Here is an 18,192-nt window from a genome sequence, read left to right on the forward strand (position 1 = left end):
CCCGCGTCTCTATGGTCAACCAGCAGGGAAAGAGCGGCGCCCCCACTTCCGGCCTCCAGCCCGTCCCAGCAGCTCCGCGCACCGCGCACGCGCAGCGCCCTCCGTGCTGGCGGGCGGGCGGGAGGGGGCGGTGGCGGCGCATGCGCAGTGCTGCGCCCGCCCTGGCCGAGGCGAGCGGCGCGGGGCCGGTGAGTGGGGGCGGGGCGGGGCGGGGCCGGGGCCTCCGCTACCGGCACCGGGCCCGGCACCGGGCCCGCAGCCAGGCCGCTACGGGGCGGGGAGGCCCCGGCCTGGGCCTCCAGCGGGCTCCGGGACCGGTGCGGGCCCGCTGCCCGGTCCTTTTAGGCCGCCCCGGGGTGGGAGGGGGGCGGTGGCCGTGCCGGTAGCGCTGCCTTCGCCTCCCGTTACCGGCCGCGGCCTGGGCTCGGGAGGGGGGGGGGGGGGCCCCGGCCCCGGCCCCGGCCCCGGCCCCGGCCCCGGCCCCGGCCCCGGCCCCGGCCCCGCCGCCGGGTCACGCAGCTCCGTTCCCCGCAGGGTGAGAGCCGCGAGGAGGCACCGAGCGCCCCCCGGGATGGCGGAGCAGAAGCGCCTGGCCTACGCCATCGTCCGGTTCCTGCACGAGCAGCTGCGGAGCGGGGGGCTGAGCCCCGACGCACAGGAGAGCCTGGAAGGTCGGTGGGGGGCAAAGGGGGGTGCCCGCGGCCCCCGCCTGGGGCTGGCACCTGGGGAAGTCGGGGGGCTCAGTGGCTGCCCCCGGGCGCTCGGTCACCGCCCCCTGCCTCATCCTCTCCCGAGTGTCCCGGCTTGCTCCGGGTTTGGAAGGGGTTTTTCCTCTCGGAGAGGTATCCGGGGCACTGGGGGTGCTGCTTCCTTGTCTGATCTCTGGACTTTTCCTGCAAAAGAGGATTAGCCTGAGGAAGGAACGCGCCCGGCATCCAAAGCTTCCCTGAGCCCGGGTTTGAGACCTAAAAAGTTTTATTTTAAGTGAGGAGGGGTCAGGAGTCTCACAGCATGGTGCAAAATAAGAACTCTGGGGCTGTAAGGGGGCATCTTGTACTCGCAGAGCGCCTTCCAGTTCTGCTGTCAAAATGCTTTTCCCCAGCCCGACCAGGAGAACTTACGCAGGTATTTCTCAGAGGGCTTCTTCCACTGGTAACGAGAGCGCACAGATCCTAAAAGATCTCCTTAAGGAGCTTGTGCTTTAGTCTTTGGCCTTTACGTTCACCCCCTGGCACACACAGAGCTCGGGCACGTCCGCAGAAAGCGGTGGGCATGTTCCTGGGCGAGGCCGGGACGGAGACAGGGCAGGAGGAGGCCGTTGGCTGGCAGGGGTTTATTCCTGGTGCTCTCAGACCGAAAAGTATGGCCCAAGAGTTCTGTGGCACCGGGCTCCGCTCCGCTGCTGAATTCCCCTGTCTGAGCTGGGAGCGGGTTCCTGTGGGGCAGGAGGTGGGGGCAGCTTCGGGAGCGCTAGCTAGCGAAGCCCTGGCTCTGCCAACTTCCACCCCAGCACCTCCTCTGAAGGTGCTGACGGGATGGGGGTCGTGGCCGATGCCTTCTAGGAGCTTCCTGCCAAAGTTTGCCCAGCACCACGGTGCGTGGCACAGCACCACGGCGCGTGGCACAGCACCACGGCGCGTGGCACAGCACCACGGCGCGTGGCAGGCCTGCTCCAGCTGGAGCACCCGTTCCGACAGCTCTGCAGAAGGCCTGTGAAGGTGCTGAGCCCACCGTGGTCAGGGCGTGAAAGCAGAGCAGGAGGCTGGAGCTGCCTTCTGGTGCCGGACTCGATGCGGAGGAGCAGCGTGGCTCAGTCGGTCCGTGCTCAGCTTTTAGTCTCTCTGCAGATTGCTTCTGAGTTCGGGCCAGGCACAGAGCTGAGCTGGGGCAAGCTGAGGTCGTGGTAAAAGCAAACCTTCATCCAGCTGCGCTAGGTGATGGCGAGCTGCAGCACCAGGAGCTCAAAAAGCGCTGCAGAGAATCTGAGGGTTCGGGTCTCAGTCTGGGGTGTGGAAATATGTGGGTTGTGGGTTTTTCTTTTTCTTTTTTTTTTTTTCCTGGTATTTTCAACTGTAAGGAATTCAGGTGCTGTGGAAGAGGGCTACGTAGGCAGAATGGGGAGAGCTAATGAGCTGATTCTTCCTGTCCAGTGGCGATCCAGTGCCTGGAGACAGCTTTTGGGGTCTCCCTGGACGACCAAGACCTAGCCGTGTCCCAGACTCTTCCTGAAATATTTGAAGCTGCTGTAGGAAAGGTGAGCAGATACCCGAAACGCGCGCTGACTTTCAGTTCAGGCAGCCCGAGTGATGAGCTCCGCTTGGTTCCCGCAGTGCTGCTGCCCCCTCGGAGGCGCGTGGGAGGGAAATGGTTTGGGCTTGACAAGCCCGGTGCTCGGGGAGGGGGAGGCTGGGTTCTGCTCCGTGGGAGTCCTCATCTCGGCACAGCGCTCTCCCTTTCCTTGTAAGGAGCCTGAGCACGCCAGAACGAACTCGGAGCCCGTCACCCCCTCTGAAGATGACATAGCCGAAGCCGAAAGACTCAAGACTGAAGGTAGCCGCCTCTAGAGCCGGGCGTAACGAGGTGTAAACGAGGAAGGGGAGGAAGGCTTCGTTCGCTCCGCACCACGGGACTGCGCGGAACGGGAATCGAGCAGAGGGGATCGAGCCTTTGTTCCTGCTCGTTCCTCCACGCGTGTGTGGGTTTGGCGTAACTCAGCTGCCGCAGAACCGGGGCAGACAGCTGGGTCAGCGGTTTCTTTCGCGTGCTGAGAGGCCCGCGCTGCGTGGAACACGGCGCCTTTCCTGCCGAGGTCTCCGCGTGTTGCCTTTTCTGTGCCACGCAGGAGAGCGTGAATAGCGAAGCGCAGTGGAGAGCTCTCTCTGAGCCGCTGCACCGCAGCGTTTCTCGGGGCGCGTGTGGCCCTGGGGAGGCCTCTTAGGTGGGAGAGCAGCTGAAGAAGCGCAGAGGAGCTTGCAGGATCCCTTCTGAAAGGGCGGTGCAGGACGCAGATCCCCTGCCTCACGCTCGCGTGCAGTTTGATCAGCAGGAGGTGCAAGCTCCTGGCTTCTCTCTCGTTCCGTTTTCTCAACCAGGACGGAGATCCAGGCCTGTTGCTTTTGTTGGCCCCCGGTTTTAACTTGCTGACGAGCCTTTTCTCCACCTCTTTAGGAAACGAACAAATGAAGGCAGAAAACTTTGAAGCTGCTGTGTCTTTCTATGGAAAAGCGATTGAGCTGAATCCATCCAATGCTGTGTACTTCTGCAACAGGTACGGATCTCTGTCTCCAGCCCTGTGCGCCTGTGGTTTTGGTCCTTACTTCTCACCTAGGACTCTTGCTTGGTCGAAATCCCACCTTCTGCTTGTTCTGTTCCTTGCTCTTTTAGATTATTTTTTCTTTCCGAGCTCAGTGACACACTTCCCCGTGCCTCTTGCCAGCTCTGTGCCCTGGCATCTCTAGATAGGATGTGGGTGTGGAAACAAACTGTCAGGCATTCGAGGAGATACAAGGATGCCAAGAAATACAGTCTGCTTTCACACAATTAACTCCTTAAGGAAGATAAAGGGCCCAGGTTTGAGAGGCTGGGTCGATAATAAACAAAAGAGTGAAGTGAGACGAGTTGAAGGCTTGGTTTTGAGAATTTTATACGTGTTGAGAGTTACATGCGTGCAAAATAGGCATGCAGGTGACCTTCCTGATTTCCAGTGGTGTTCTAAGCAGAAGTACGTGAAAACTGGTGGAAAAACAATCGAATTAAAATGGCTTTGAGTCAGGGTTTGATTTAGTTATCTGCTTGAGCAGAACAGGGAGCCAAGGTTTCAGTTACCTGCTTATCGTGAGCACAGGCCTGCAGCTGGCTGCATGATAACTCGTGTGCACGCGTGCCAGCGAGGCGGTGAGCTGCTTCTTGGGAGCTCGTTTTAGCTGCCTGAGGGTCATCCAGCGGGGTGCTGGGCGGGCGTCCTGGTGCCAGTAGGAGGTGTAAGACTGAGGCTTGAGCGAGCTTGGTGAGAGGAGAACTGATTTTGAAACTTTAGGTGGAGATTGTCAGAAAATGGATGCAACGGTCGTTGTGGCTAAGAAATGGAGGCATAAGGGAAGCTGAGGGAATGGTGCGAGCTAGCGAGAGAAAAACTTCCCTGCCTCCCTCCTCTTGGAGAGGCCGTGAGGAGGAGAAAGCCCGGATTTATTTGCAGTAGGAGCAGAGCACGAAGCCGGGTGTTTGGATAGCACCCTGCTCACGTAGGTACGGCCTGGATTGATGTCAAGTTTACACTTGACTTTGCCTTTGCAGCGGGACACCACAGAGAGGGAGCAGGGGTGACCTTGATCAGCGTAGTCGGGCTGATAAGTGTTTTCTGCACATCTTTCTCCATTCTCTCCAGAGCTGCTGCGTACAGTAAGTTAGGAAATTATGCTGGAGCAGTCCGAGACTGTGAACGAGCCATAGGCATCGATCCAAACTACAGCAAGGCGTATGGCAGGATGGGGTAAGTAAGGGAGCTTCTGGTGCCCGAATTCTAATCTCAAAGTGCCCGGTGGCACCGATACCATCAGCGGTGCTCTGCCCCGGAGTGCCGTGCAAAAACACCTAGGGCTTCGCCTCGGCTGGGGGTGGAGGAAGTCTGCGAGTGCTCATCTGCCTCTGTAACTTTTTCTTCTATTTCCACTTTAACAGCTTGGCCCTCTCCAGTTTAAATAAACACACAGAAGCTGTTGTTTACTACAAAAAAGCCCTAGAGCTTGATCCAGACAACGACACATACAAATCAAACCTTAAAATAGCCGAACAGAAGATGAAGGAGACTCCAAGTCCGGTAAGTTCTGAGGCTAACGCTTGCTGTATGTGGGTAAGATTAGAAAATTTCTTCATTATGCTACTGTAAGTGCTAGCAGGCGCTGTCTGGCAGAGGCTTGATGATCTGGGTTGTGTTTAGAATACAAATCTTGCATGCAGGCGGAGGGGAGATGGTTAATGAGCGCTGCCGTGAACATTTCCACTGAAATCCAGAGAGAGTAACTGCTCTGCTCGAGCGCAGTCACCTTGGGCTTATTTGAGAGAGCTGGGAAATGAGACTGATTAGAAGGAGCGTTCGCAAACAGCATTTTTTGCCTTAAGCACCTTTCTTAATTAAAGTCACTGCTCCTAAAATCCAGATATTTTTTTTCTAGTGACCTGTTAGCAATACCAAAAGGGCTTTTTAGGTTTTTTTCTTTTTTTTTCCTTCCACAAGTGTTCTTTTTTGTTTTTTTTTGTTTTTTTTTTTTTTTTTAATATGAAAAGAATCCTGGCGGTTTTCTAGTCCCAAAGCCAGTAACTGCCCTGCTGACGTGCTCAGGACCGTGTGTTAATTCTCCGTTTTGAAGGGGCTTTCAGTCTTCTAAAGACTCCTCCAGCCCAAAGGTGACCGAGTGGATGTGTTTGACTCGGCAGGCGTGATGGGGTCGAGCAGTCCAGCACTGGCATGCCTCAGCTGCTGAGAGGGGTGCTCGGTGAATCACGCGGTGCCGTTACTGCTGCCACCAGCACGTGTCCCCCGCCTCCCTTAGCGAGCCTCGCCCCCAGGCTCCGACCTTAGTTGTGGTTTAAGGACCAGATGCTGGTAACGCTGAAGAACTGCAGTAACGTTCGTTTCACCGTGCTGTTTGTCGCATCAGAAGGCGAGAGGATGTCATCACCTGTGTGTGGTGTCTTTCTTCTTACAGACCGGAGGTCCCGGAGGATTTGATTTAGCTGGCTTGCTGAACAACCCTGGCTTCATGAGCATGGTAAATCTGGACAGGTCACAGCCAGGCTGTGTCTGGGCTGTGCAGTTCTGTGGTCAGGGTGAGGTGTGTCAGTACACGGCTTGGGGAGTTCCTGTGTCTCGGTAGCAGATTTGTTTTCGTTCCATTTCTTCGCTTTGGTGTCGCTGCGAGGAAGCTGTGCTTGTATTTTTCACTGAAGTCAAATAAAGAGCCAGTGACTTACTCACGGGCTTCGTATGCTGGCTGTGGAAAGGGCGCCTGCTCTGCATTACCAGCCTTGTCGTGTGCGTGGTGCTGTGCTTCTCTTTGCTATTTTTGTCCTATTGATCTCTTTCCAAGTATTTCTGTCTTCACTTTGTTCCTAGTTGAATGGCACAACATCTGCATATTTACCCAGGCATTTCTGACTAAATAGGGTGTCCTTTTTTTTCCCCCTCTTTAAATAGGCATCTAACCTAATGAACAACCCACAAGTACAACAGCTGTAAGTTTGATCCCGTCTTCTGTTTCCTCTGAGACGCTCGTTTGAAGCTCTGGGGGGAGGGAGCGGGTACCAGAAGCGTGGAGGGCAGCCTCGGGACAGCCTGCTCCCCTCGGCTAACACGTGTTTGGAGAGCTCTGGCCTCGTTGAAGAGGAGCCTCAAAGGGAGGAAGGATAGATTGAGGCACTGGCATTGCCTTTGGGAAGTTGGAGTCAGTTTGGCTCGGTATTTACGTGGTCTGGGGACAGGATTTCGCATCTCCGACTCGGTTAGGAGGAGTATATTTCCATCCTTTGTGCTGCAGAGCCATGAGGATCAATTCACAATGTTTGTCAGCTGCTTCGACAATACAAATCCATAAAATTAGTAAGGCTCCTGCCTCACCTGACTGTGCTTTCAGAGCACAGGCAGTCAGTGAGTCAGAGACCTCCACGAGATCGTCCTTTGGTTACTGTTAGAGGCCACCTGCTTAAAGGGCTGCATGTCGGCTGCCACTTCCATTCGGTTCTTCTGCTCCTTCCGCCGCTGTTGCCAGCTGAGGTTCAGAGCAAGCAAATTACCCTGGGTGAGGAAGGGCAGTGTTTTAATCAGACATAGCACAGGGCTTGCAGAAAGAGGGGGGAGTATCTGGGGATACAGCAGCTGACACTGTTAGAAATATTTCTGTGTATTGTGCAGTTTAATGTTACGGTTGCTCTTCTGCAGTTAATGAATAAAGAGTTGTTGCAGAAGATTCCCTCACAGATAACTCCATAATCTGTGTTCCCGTTAGGCTGACGTTCCCTTCCTTGTGTAAAACAACCAATTCCTGTGTTTTGTGTCGTTTTTCTGAGCGATGACTCTTGTTCCCACAGCATGTCTGGGATGATTTCTGGTGGCCATAACCCCATGGGAGCAGCAGGCACCAGCCCCTCCACGAATGATCTCGCCAGCCTCATACAAGCGTGAGTAGGGAGCTGGGTCGTTCCCAGTGAATTAATAAACGGATTTCAGGTTTTCTGACCAAAAGTGAAAGCTTAAGTTAACAGCTGGGGAAAGTTTAAACGCTGGGTGAAGCCCTGCCCCTTGGTAACGCGAGCTGCCTGTTGGAGCCGGGTTTTGACAGTCAGCCGTGAAGAATTTCCTCGCAGCAGGCCGTGTCAGCGTGTGAGAGCGCCGACACAACCGCTGCTTGTTCTCCTGCAGGGGCCAGCAGTTTGCGCAGCAGATGCAGCAGCAGAACCCCGGAGCTAATAGAGCAGCTACGAAGCCAGATCAGGAGTCGAACTCCAAGTGCCAGTAACGAAGATCAGCAGGAATGAGCGTTCCAGGTGAGGTTGCAGCCAGGAGTGTTGCCGTACCGTGGCCGGCTTAGCGGGGAGGATTTCAGTATTTTGCTGCGAAATTTCATGCCTAAATTAACAGTTTGGTGTCTCTCCCCTCCCCTCTGTATAGACTGGGTTCTCTGTGTCGGTACTGCTGGTGCCGTGCCTCAGAGGCACAAGGCTCAGCCCTGGGGAGCGATAAGAGCTCCCCTCGCGCGTTGTGTGACTGGCAAATGAGTTTCGTTACCTAGCGTTCACGGTCGTTAAAGGGACGCTTTATTTTTCCCAAAAATTGAATTTGCGAATGTCTTGTCTCCCTGTCTCTGCAGCGCAGTCCGTGGGAACTATGTTCTTTGCTTTAAAAACTGGAAGCCATGTGCGTGTTGCCATTTCTTGAGTCGGAAGTGTCCAAGAGGGGGAAAAAAAAACGAAAAAAAAAAAAACAGAATACTTTATATGACCTGCATGTTAAAGACAGATTCACGCTTTCTTTCCCTAGTCTTCGTCCCTGCTCCTCCCCCTCAGCCTTTCCATTAGTTTTTTTCTTCTGGAAGACCCAGCGAGCTGAACACAAACCAGCATCAACAGCCTTTCTAAAGAGACTCGGAAAATTACCTACACTGTTACATTTCTATGTTCTTTGCTACATGGGAATTTTTTAACCCGTTTTTGAAGAACGATGCACTCTTCACTACAGGATGTCTTCACTCTCCTGCCCACGTGCCACTTCAAAGAAGTGTTCCAGGCCCGCCCCGTCCTGCCCCCCGTCACCTTCGTGCCAGCTGCGAGCTGGCAGCGTTCGAACGCTCTGGAGATCCCTGGATCTCGGGGTCTCCAGGAGCAGGGTTTCTGTTGATTAGATTCGCTGCGTTTCTCATTCGGGTCCGCAGCAGCATCGCCAGGGCTGTTAATAGGTGGGGTTTGGCCATCGCCTCTCCCAAGGTTAGCATAAATGTGTCGGGGGGGGGGGGGGGGGGGGTTGGGACTACTTAGAGCGAGCGTTTCCAGACACACTTCTGGGGGTTCCTCCCCAGGCCTGGCAAAACTTGTCTAGTGTTTAGTAATTATGGCTATGTTGTCGGAATGATCCGATCTGTGAACTAGTCGGGTGGACAGTAAGAAAGATATGATGTTTTTGGTGTTTCAAAGGTTTCTCTTCTGCTTTTTAATTTGTCGTTTATGCATGTAAGTAATCAACCTGGTCGACTGTGCTGATGGTAGGAATAGAGGGCGCGTGAATAGAGAGCAGAAGGAATGAAAAACGCTCCTGGGACAGCACGGTTTCAACGCGGGGGCCTGGCAAAGAGCGATTCTGCCCCCGCGGGTCGCGGGTGGGACGAAGGGAATGGCTCCGGGGGCTGATGGAGCGACCCGCAGCCTTCCGCCCTCGGGACCTCCCCGTTGTCCTTCCCGGGGCAAGCGGGAGGCTCCAGCAAGTTCCCCTAGGAGTCAGTAGTTGAGGCTGGGGGTTTTTGTGTCGACCTCAGGACTGTTTTTAGGGTTGGTCACTCGGTCGTGGTGGGGAAGGCGTGTTCCTGGCCTTAGGTGGAAAAGGCCCCTTCAGGAGACCCGGTGGTATGGATGAGCAGGTGTATCTGACGACTAATATCAAGAAAAGGATGATTTGTAAATGCTCCATAAATACGTGGTTAATGTAACTTGTGAAGAATAAAATATTTGGACACTTGCTTTGCGATCCCTCTTGACCCCGTGAGCGAAGCAAGACCTGGGGCTGGGCCCGTTTGCAAGGCTGCTGCCTGCGGAGGTTTCTGTGTGGGGTCAGAGCCTCCTCGGTGTCCTGGCGGCCGTGAGGCACCACCTGGGTGTGTTTTATCCGCCTCGTCCGGGCTTTTTTGTTCCTTTCCTGCTGAAAAACGGCGCTGTATTCATGCAGCACAGCGGAGATGAGCTGCTTCTTTCCCCAGCTGCCCCCTCTTCCTTTTAAGTGCTGAGTGTTGGGACCAAGCAAAAGGAGAAGCTTTAGGACCATAGGACAGGGTGGAAAGAAAAAAATTTGTGAATGGTCCAAAATAATGAAACCAGGATGGTTTTTTCCCCTTCTTTTCGTATCTCCTCAGGGCTGCTCCCCCCCCTGCTCCTTACGCTGCTCACTCCGTTGTGCCCATAGCTCTCTTCCCTCACCTCTCTTGATGGTTTTTTTACACCTCTGTGTAAAAAAGCTGCTATTAGGATACCAAAAAGCTGTTTTTTTATTTTTTAGACCCATTTTCCCCTCACCCTGCAGCCTCCTGGGCCCTGCATTTAGCACCATGCTTTAATGAAGGGATTTCTGCGGTTCTTTAACCAAAACCGGCCCAAGCCCTGCTGGAAGCCGAGGCCTCCCCGGTCCCGGTGCCGGTCCCGGTCCTGGTGCAGGCCCGGCCCCGTCAGCACCGGCCGCACCGGACAGCGCTGCGGGCCCGGCGCTGCCCCGGAACGCTCCGTCGCGGTCCCCGTTTCCAGCCGGGCTCCGTTCCGCGGCGCACCCGGGGGCGCTGGCAGCGTGCCCGCCTCAGGGCGTGGGCGCGCTGACGGGCGGCCCCCGCGGCCAATGAGCAGCCGCGCTGCCCCGCCGCAGCCAATAGGAGGGCGGCGGACGCGAGCGGGGGCGGGCGTTGTGCGGGGGCCGCCTGGACGGGGCGCGAGCGGGAGCCGGCGCGTGAGTGGGGGGGCGCCGGGGCCGTTGCCGGGGCAACGGGGAGCGGGCGGGGGGGGGGCGGTTGCCGGGGTAACGGCGGGGGGCGGGGCTGTTGGGGGGGAACTGGGGGACAGGGGTCTGTCACTGGGGGAACTGGGGCGGTCAGGGGTGGGGAACTGGGGGGGGAACTGGGGCGGTTGGGGGGGGTAACTGGGGGCCCGGGATCCATGGGGGGGTAACTGGGCAGACGGGAGGGGGGGGTAACTGGGACGGTAGAGGGGGGTAACTGGGGGACCGGGGTCCATTACTGGGGTAACTGGGGCAGACGGGGGGGTCAGGGGTCTGTCACTAGGGTAACTGGGGTAACTGGGACGGTAGGGGGGTGTAACTGGGGACCAGGGGCTGTTACTGGGGTAACTGGGGCGGTCGAGGAGGGGTAACTGGGACAAATGGAACGGTCAGGAGGGGTTAACTGGGGCAACTGGGGCTGGTGGGTGGGTAAGTGGGGTTACTGGGTTGGTCAGGGGTGTGTCACTGGGGTAACTGGGGCAGCTGGGGGGGTTACTGGGGGCCAGGGGGTGATTCCTGGGGTAACTGGGACGGTCAGGGGTCTGTCACTGCGGTAACTGGGGGCTGTTATTGAGGTAACTGGGATAACTGGGGGCTGTTCCTGGGGTAACTGGGGGGGGCAGGGGGCTGCGGTAGGGTTTTGGGGTCTGGACACGCTCCTCCCACGGCCGCGCTCCTTTGGGGCGTCTCAGCAGCCCGTGCCCGTGTCCTGGGACAACAAACCCCCCCTCCCCAAAACCCCCCCTCCAGCGTCCCCTGCGTGGTCTCAGCGGGCTGGGGGGGGCTCAGGGTGGGCTTCTGGGGGGATCCATGCCGGCAGGGGCACCCAGCTGAGGTTTTCGGGCTCACACCTAAGGAAATCTTTGTTTTTTTTTCCACAGAGGCTCCCCCCTTCACGTAGCGTTTCTCACCGCTCGAGCGTTTCGGGGTGGGATGGTGAGCCAAGCAGCGCTGAGTTAATTCTCTTTTACACAATTTTCAGGCTGCTGAGGCCGTCCGGGCGTTAGAGGCACCGACTTCTGCACGTGGAGCCGCCAGGGAGAGCAGCCCGGGAGAAGCGCGAGGTATTGCCGGTGCTCGGCTCCGCTTGTCACTAAGCTGCTTTCCTCCGGAGGTCGCGGGGCACCAGAGGAGCTCGAGGCTTTACGCTTTGCTGGGGGCTTCGCTGGGCTAGGGGAAAAAAAAGGAAAAAGCTAAGGGTTTACTGAGCTTCTGAGCCAGGCTTCCTCCAGATGAGGTGGGAATTGTGGAGAAAAGCAGGTTTTTTCCTCCAGTGACGTCTCCAGGTGTCCCTCTCCGTCTCCAGGTGTCCCTCTCCGGGGAGCCGTGTGCCCACCTCACATACCAGGCGACCTCACTTCTGCTTTGTGACCCCACCAGGTGCCGTTTTGGAGGGATTTCCCTTGAGAGGATTACCCTAACGCCGCGCCGTCGCCGTGCGAGGTGACCCCCTTGTTCTGTTGCTGCTGCAGCCGCGGCGTGCTTTCCGAGGGCAGCGCCGCTCGTCAGCCGTGTCGGCGCCGCGCCGACAGGCCCGGGGCCGACATCCCCGAGGGACCCCGCTCGTCAGCAGCAGTGCCAGCCGCAGCGCGTGGGCTGCCTGCTGCGCGAGCCCTGTCAGCGTGCGCCACGATTTCAGGCTCGGGGCTTGTTCAGACCCGGCTCGTCTGCCGGGTTCAGCGGGGAGCGAGTCGATCGGCGCCACCCGAGCTGGGTTTTCTGCTGGTGAGCGTCGCTTTGTGCGGACGCCCAGCTGAGATCCGAGCCTGCCGCAGCCGGACAGGCTGCCGTGACCTCTCTGTTCGCTCCTGCTCCGACAGCAAACTCAGAAAGAGGCCTTCAGCTCCTTAAACTCCCTCAGCAGGCGTGGGGCCACTCAGCCCCGACGTCCCTTGCGATCAAATCCCCGTTTACGCAGCCCGCTGCACAGAACCGCTGATAGTGATGAAAGCTGTCAGCCCTCGAGGGAGACTCGGGCCTCAGGAATCTTTTGTATCCGAGTTAATTTGCTGCTCCAGTGGCCGGGTATCCAATTAACTCACCTGGTCCACCGCCACCGGGGCGAGCGTCAGCGTGGCTGGAGACGTTCCCTGGCGGTTCGTTAGCTGTGGCACCTCGTCAGCGCTTGGGGCCGTCTGGCACCCTCGGCGAGGCGCGAGGCCCTCTGCGGGTGCCACCGCTCTCACCCCGCGCGTTGATTCAGCCCCGGTACTGGCGGTGCCGTCTGCTCGTCCCTGCATCAGCAGAAAGACCTGCTCATGCCTTTAAAAATAGATCTAATTCTGGTATTTTTTTTTAAATGGCTCTAGGAAAACTCGCTTAACTGCTGCTGCACGCAACCTGGAGGAAAACGCGTTTCTGAGTGAGTCAGTTGCCATGACCTAGGCAGCTCAGACCTTGCGTTTTTCTCACCATCTGCCTCTCTTTTGTCACGCCCTGTGGACAGTAGAAACCCTCGCAGCGGGTTTCTCCAAAGGTTTTCCCTTTGGAGAGCTGCCTATCGACCGGTAACCAAAAATTCCTCTGGCTCCTGGTACAGAGCAAACAGGCACCCGCGGAGGCAGCGACCCACCCCGGCAAGAGGGCGGTGGTGGCTCAGGACTGAATCTGCTCCTCACGTTTGAAGGGAGACCTTTAATTTCACTTCTCAGTGAAACTGAGAGCCGCCAGCTCAAGCCCACGTTCATTTCTCGTGGTTAACATCAAAGCCTCGGTCCTGTGGCTGGGCTCGGGTGGATTTTAAGGCAAGATCCAGCGGTTTGTGCCTGGTGCCGTGTAGGTGTTTGCAAAGAGACCGAGGCTGTGCCAGTTCTGTGCAGTCGGTACAATTCTTGCAAGATTTTCAAGTCACTGTTTGCTGCAGTTAAATTCTCTTCCCTGCCTGTTCCTTTGCCCCACGGCGTGAGAGCTTTGTGCCTCCTGATCTCTCCACCCACTGCCTCTGGGGCGTGAGGGGGGAGAGTTAAGGTAGGGAGGCTGGCACGCCGTTTGGGACGCGAGGTGCCCTTCTCCACAACAAATACCGACGCGGGGCAATCTCTCGTTTCCCTCCTGCCCACAGCTCTGCTCCAGGAGCCCCTCTCCCTCGCCGTTTGCCTGCCGGTGCCCGCCCAGGCAGCACAATGAAGATCGTGGTCGCCAAAGTGCTGTGTCTGCTGGGCATCTGCGTCCTCATGCTGACCGGCTCCCTCCTCCCCGTCAAGATAATCGAGGCGGATTACGAGAAGGCTCATCGCTCCAAGAAGGTCATCGCCCTCTGCAATTCCTTCGGAGGAGGGGTCTTCCTGGCCACCTGCTTCAACGCCTTGCTGCCGGCCGTGAGAGGAAAGGTAACTGCTCGCGGGCCTCCGGGGAGCTGTAGGGAGCCTGTGCCACCCTGTGTGAGGGAGCAGCAGCAGCCTGGGCTGCCAGAACCCTGCCCCTGGGCGAGAGGAGGTGTAGGGGCCATCCCCAGCCAGAGGGACCCGTTAAGCTCCCTCAGAAACCTCTGGTGTTTCAGGTCAGGGATTGCAGCCCCCGCCTCCCCTTCAGCTCCCCCTGAGTCTGCTTGGAAAGCTTTTGTGATGCAGGAGGAGGCTGAGCATCACCTGTGGGGCTAGGCTCAAACTCCTGCCCTTGAGCCAGCGTTTGAAACACTTTCAGAGAGCCACCGTCCCCCTGCTAGAGGGCAAATAGCTTCCCCCTTTCTTACGTTGAGGCCTGCATGCAAGGGTATTAAGGCATCACCGATGAGTTTAGTGTCACTGTGGGCACACAACAGGAATATTTCATTGTTACGGAGCCCAGATTTCCCCCCTCATATCTACCATCAGACACTTTCTTCCCGGAAGGGGCTTTGTAGGAAACTGTGAGAGCTTCCCAAGGGCTCCCTGGGTGCCTGTAGAGATCCAAAGGTGATCGATTCACCGCGGGCTGTGTGCTTTGTCCTAGCTGGATGAAGTTCTTAAGCAGGGGAACATGACCACGGACTACCCTGTGGCTGAGACCATCATGATGGTCGGCTTCTTCGTCACGGTCTTTGTGGAGCAGCTCGTCTTGACCTTCCAGAAGGAAAAGCCCTCCTTCATAGACCTGGAGACCTTCAACGCCGGTTCGGATGTCGGGAGCGACTCAGAATACGAGAGCCCCTTCATAGCCTCGTCCCGCGGGCGCACGCTGTACGGCGAGCACGGCCAGCACTCCCACGGCCTGAACGTCCAGGAGCTCTCCCGCTCCAGCCCCTTGCGGCTGGTCGGCCTGGTCTTTGCCTTGTGCACGCACTCCATCTTCGAGGGACTGGCCCTGGGCTTGCAGGAGGAAGGCGGCAAAGTCCTGGGCTTGTTCCTGGGCGTCGTCGTCCACGAGACGCTGGTGGCGGTGGCGCTGGGCGTCAGCATGGCCAAGGCCTCGCTGCCCATGAAGGACGCGGCGAAGGTGGCCGTGACGGTGAGCCTGATGATCCCCCTGGGCATCAGCATCGGGATGGGGATCGAGAGCGCCCAGAGCGCCGCCAGCAACATCGCCTCGCTGCTCCTGCAAGGCGTCGCGGGGGGAACTTTCCTCTTCATCACCTTCTTTGAGGTCCTGGCCAAGGAGCTGGAGGAGAAGAACGATCGGCTGCTGAAGGTCCTCTCCCTGGTGCTGGGCTACGCCGCGCTGGCGGGGCTGGTCTTCTTCAAGTGGTGAGGACGGGAGCGGCGGGGAGCCAACCTCACCTCCTGCCCCCTGCGGCCGGCCCCGAGACGAGCCCGCCGTCAGCCAAGGGGGGACGCTGGAGCTCGGCAGCCACGTGAAACATCCCAGCCCAGGAGGCGTTTCGGCGCTGACCCGGAGGAGGAGGAGGATTTTCTCCTCTGCGCCCGGAGGGAGAGGAAAACGAGGAGTGTCACGAGGCGCCGTCCCTGCCCCTCGGCTCTGCGGGTGCAGCAGCCTGTGCAGAGATCACTGGAAACAAACACTGCGAGGCTGGTTCTGAGGCTGCCTTCCCAGAGCTCGTCAGGCACGTCGTTTCCTGTTGATCTGCACAGCCGGCCCCCTTCCTCCCTCCCCTCACGCCCCTCGCAAAAACTCCGGCCGAGCCTCGGCTTCCTTCACACCCAGGCTCTGAGGAGGTGAGAAACCGTAACCGAAATAAAGTCGGAGGCAGGTGGGGTCGCGGCTCGCACAGCTGCACTAAGCTGCTTTTGCTAGCTTGGTTTTGAGCAAAACCTGGTTGTAATAGCTGCCAAAAATAACATCCCTTCTGGGGCTGCTCGGTGTGACCGTTGCCACAGCTCCCGCTGAGCCGAGCTTCCATTTTAACCCGCAAATGGCTCCAGGAGCTTTTCTTTCTCGGAGTGATTAACGGCAGAAACGAGGCTGGGCTGGGCCGTGCCCCGTCCCGTGCTTCCTTCTCCTCGCCTCATCCGTGCGTTGCGCGCTCCCTGAAGGAAACCTGCAGCCGCGTTAACGCATCGCTGGAGAGCTCTCACGTCCGTACCTGAAGCCCGGGATCCATTAGCGCCTAAGAAACGGGCGGCAGCAATTTCCAGCGTTAATATTTCAGGGCAAGCGCTCGCGTTCGGATCGTCTGCAGTGAAATGGGTCGAGCGGCCTCCACCAGGCGCAGCCGCAGGGCTGCTCCCCGGCCCCAGCCCCGGCTGGCAGCGGGCTCCCGCGTCTGGGCGACGCGCGAGCCGCGTGGCGGCGGCTGTGCGGGGCGTTCTGCCGGGGTTTTCAAAGGAAAAAGAGGAGAAATCTCTTCCCCCCCCCCCGGGGTTAGTGAGCCGCAGGGCTGATTAAGGCAGCCGCCATCTGACTGCGCACAAGCCGAGCTCGCTGCGCCTCCGAGGCGCGTCCCCGGGGGAGCTCGGCGTGCCTGGATCCCGCGGCGATCCCTCGTGTTCGGGAGCTCGGATCAGAGGCTGGCGGCAGGAGCGCGCCCCCTCCGCTCCCCCCCCTCGGCCGCGCTGCTCCTCCTCGCAGGGGATGCATTTTAATTAGACGTGGCCATCGCTCCTGCCGCAGCTCCCCCAGGCAGAGCAGAGCTTCTGCAGGCGCTGATGGAATTATAACGACGTGGAGCCGGCCGAGCCACGGCGCAGCCCCTGCTGCAAGCGAGGAGGAGCGGGGAGGCTGTGAAACGGCATCTTGGAGCAGCGGTTGGCACCGCCGCAGCATATGGAAGCTGATGGGGATCATCCGACAGGGCCTGGTGCGCGGCGTTTTAATTGCTGCCACGTACCAAAGTCAATTAATCTTGCTTTGAAAAACCTGGAGCGGGAAGATGGGGGGGGTAGGGGGGAGGGAGGGTTATTTTGGGCCTCCGATGACACAAATTAGCAGGGCCTGACGAGAATGTAATTTGCCTCGACGTGGTGAACCTGTGTGTGTTATTTCACCTCCCCCAGCAGCCCGGGGCCTGCTGCTTTCTGCTGCTCACCGACCGCCGCTCGTCCCGGGCAGGGGGGGTGCTGGATCCTTTTTTTCTGCCTCCATCTCCCGTGCCGTTTTGTTTTCGCAGCTACTGGCTCTATTTGTAGGGGTCCTTCCCCCAGCTGGGGGGGCGGGGGGGTCTCACAGAGCATCACCGCTGCCCCCCATGGCAGGTGGGGCGGCTGTGGGCAGTGGGGGGGGGGGGGACGCGCTGGATCCCCGGTTTTCCACATTTTTTTTGTCCCGATGGGGTGTGGGAGCAGGGAGCAGCCTGGCCGGGGGCCACGCGGCTGGGGGGGGGTCCCTGGCACCAGGGGGGGCTTTGCCTGTCACTGACAGTCGGCTCCTGCCTTTGGAGGAGGAAGAAACCTGATGTGCTGCTCCCAATAAACACCCAGACCCTCTCCACGTTGGTGCCGCGTGTTTATTTACAGCCCCCCACCTCGCCGCCATCTCTGGGTGCCCGGATCAGACCTGGATGCCCCTGCCCCAGCCCAGGGACGTGCCCGAGCTCCTGGGGGGAGCGGGGAAGGGCAGCAGCCCCCCCGTGCAGCCCCCCCGTGCAGCCCCCTTCCCCATCCCCGCAGCCTCGTCCCTTCGCAGCCGCGCGTGCGCGGCTGCCCCGCAGCAGCCAGCAGAGCCCCCGTTGCGTAAAGGCATCGCGGGGAGCTGGGGAGTGAATGAACGGAGGAGGAGCCGCAGCTAAAATGATCAAGGAAACTCATTCATTTCCTCTAACGAGTAGTACCCGGCCAGCTCATAACGCTGCGGGGCGGCTCGTCGGGGACAGGGGGCTGCGGCTGCCGGCCCCCCCGGGACGAGGCCGGTGTCCCCCTGCCTGGGGGGGGTTTCACGGTGGGGTGCGTGTCGCTGGGTGCCGTGGCCCCGCTGCTCCGCCGGCAGCTATTAATAGCAGCTGCGGATTTTAATTGCTGCCGCTCGTCAGGGAGCGGGAGTCACGAGGCCCCGGCCGTGCCACCCGGCAGCCCCCCGCCAGCGCCGCTGCCCCCAGCCCCATGCGGGGCCTGCAGATCCCGGGGGCACGCGGGAGCCCTGGGGCCGGTGACGGAGCCCCCGGTGCTGGTGTGTGGGGGCAGCGGGGGGACGCTGGCCCCAGAGCCCGGCCCCGCTGCCCACGGCCTTGGGGGCTTCGAGAGCCCCCTGTCCCCGCCCGGGTGTCCCCCTGTCCCCTGCCGTGGGTCCCCGTCCCCGTACAGGTGTCCCTGTGGCGGTGTGTCCCTGTCTGTGTGTCCGTCTGCTGCGGGTCAGGTGTGTCCGTGTCCATCCCTGTGTCCGTCTGTTCCCACCTGTGTCCGTGTGTCCCATCCCTGTCCCTGTCCATCTGTCTCCATCCCTGTCCGTCTGTCCCTGTCCCCATCGCTGTCTGTGTCCCATCCCTGTCCGTGTGTCCCTGTCCCTGGCCATCTGTCTCCATCCCTGTCCGTCTGTCCCTGTCCCCATCCCTGTCCGTGTGTCCCTGTCCCTGTCCATCTGTCTCCATCCCTGTCCGTGTGTCCCATCCCTGTCCGTCTGTCCCCATCCCCAGCTGTCCGTCCGTC

The 18,192-nt window shown here is 59.0% G+C and overlaps 2 protein-coding genes and 1 long non-coding RNA gene across 14 annotated transcripts; 2 read left to right on the plus strand and 1 right to left on the minus strand.

The window, feature by feature from the left end:
- The first annotated feature begins 75 nt into the window (after nt 1-75).
- Nucleotides 76-9,220, plus strand: SGTA (small glutamine rich tetratricopeptide repeat co-chaperone alpha). Of its 2 annotated transcripts, none has more exons than XM_066983682.1 (12): nt 76-188; nt 535-671; nt 2,151-2,254; nt 2,466-2,550; nt 3,169-3,268; nt 4,385-4,489; nt 4,678-4,816; nt 5,706-5,768; nt 6,194-6,231; nt 7,084-7,173; nt 7,415-7,539; nt 7,863-9,220. In XM_066983682.1, exons 2-11 carry the CDS (start codon nt 572-574, stop codon nt 7,509-7,511), a joined length of 921 nt encoding a protein of 306 aa, XP_066839783.1. In that variant the 5' UTR covers nt 76-188; nt 535-571; the 3' UTR covers nt 7,512-7,539; nt 7,863-9,220. The 2 variants fall into 2 exon arrangements, with proteins under 2 accessions (XP_066839783.1, XP_066839784.1); XM_066983683.1 differs by having other exon boundaries at nt 8,033-9,220.
- On the minus strand, nt 8,493-11,254 carry LOC136787008 (uncharacterized). Its single transcript, XR_010826698.1, has 2 exons — nt 11,152-11,254; nt 8,493-9,481 (listed from the first exon to the last, which is right to left on the minus strand). It is a non-coding gene; the product is annotated as an uncharacterized lncRNA (long non-coding RNA).
- On the plus strand, nt 10,141-17,041 carry SLC39A3 (solute carrier family 39 member 3). 11 transcript variants are annotated; one of them, XM_066983674.1, is made up of 6 exons: nt 10,144-10,192; nt 11,223-11,304; nt 11,621-11,683; nt 12,550-13,207; nt 13,302-13,569; nt 14,171-17,041. In XM_066983674.1, exons 5-6 carry the CDS (start codon nt 13,363-13,365, stop codon nt 14,903-14,905), a joined length of 942 nt encoding a protein of 313 aa, XP_066839775.1. In that variant the 5' UTR covers nt 10,144-10,192; nt 11,223-11,304; nt 11,621-11,683; nt 12,550-13,207; nt 13,302-13,362; the 3' UTR covers nt 14,906-17,041. The 11 variants fall into 11 exon arrangements, with proteins under 11 accessions (XP_047911236.2, XP_066839775.1, XP_066839776.1 ...); XM_066983675.1 differs by having other exon boundaries at nt 12,550-12,602; nt 12,780-13,569; XM_066983677.1 differs by having other exon boundaries at nt 12,550-12,602.
- Nucleotides 17,042-18,192: the final 1,151 nt, after the last annotated feature.

This window comes from Anser cygnoides, chromosome 27, assembly GCF_040182565.1.
Source record: "Anser cygnoides isolate HZ-2024a breed goose chromosome 27, Taihu_goose_T2T_genome, whole genome shotgun sequence".
Lineage (NCBI taxonomy): Eukaryota > Metazoa > Chordata > Aves > Anseriformes > Anatidae > Anser > Anser cygnoides.

Bases quoted from the DNA above. Each gene is read 5' to 3' on its own strand.
- SGTA (XM_066983682.1), top strand. From the start codon at position 572: ATGGCGGAGCAGAAGCGCCTGGCCTACGCCATCGTCCGGTTCCTGCAC. The intron at 2,255-2,465 runs GTGAGCAGATAC...TTTCCTTGTAAG, and splicing joins TTGAAGCTGCTGTAGGAAAG to GAGCCTGAGCACGCCAGAAC. The intron at 3,269-4,384 runs GTACGGATCTCT...CATTCTCTCCAG, and splicing joins GCTGTGTACTTCTGCAACAG to AGCTGCTGCGTACAGTAAGT.
- SLC39A3 (XM_048055279.2), top strand. From the start codon at position 13,363: ATGAAGATCGTGGTCGCCAAAGTGCTGTGTCTGCTGGGCATCTGCGTC. The intron at 13,570-14,170 runs GTAACTGCTCGC...GCTTTGTCCTAG, and splicing joins TGCCGGCCGTGAGAGGAAAG to CTGGATGAAGTTCTTAAGCA.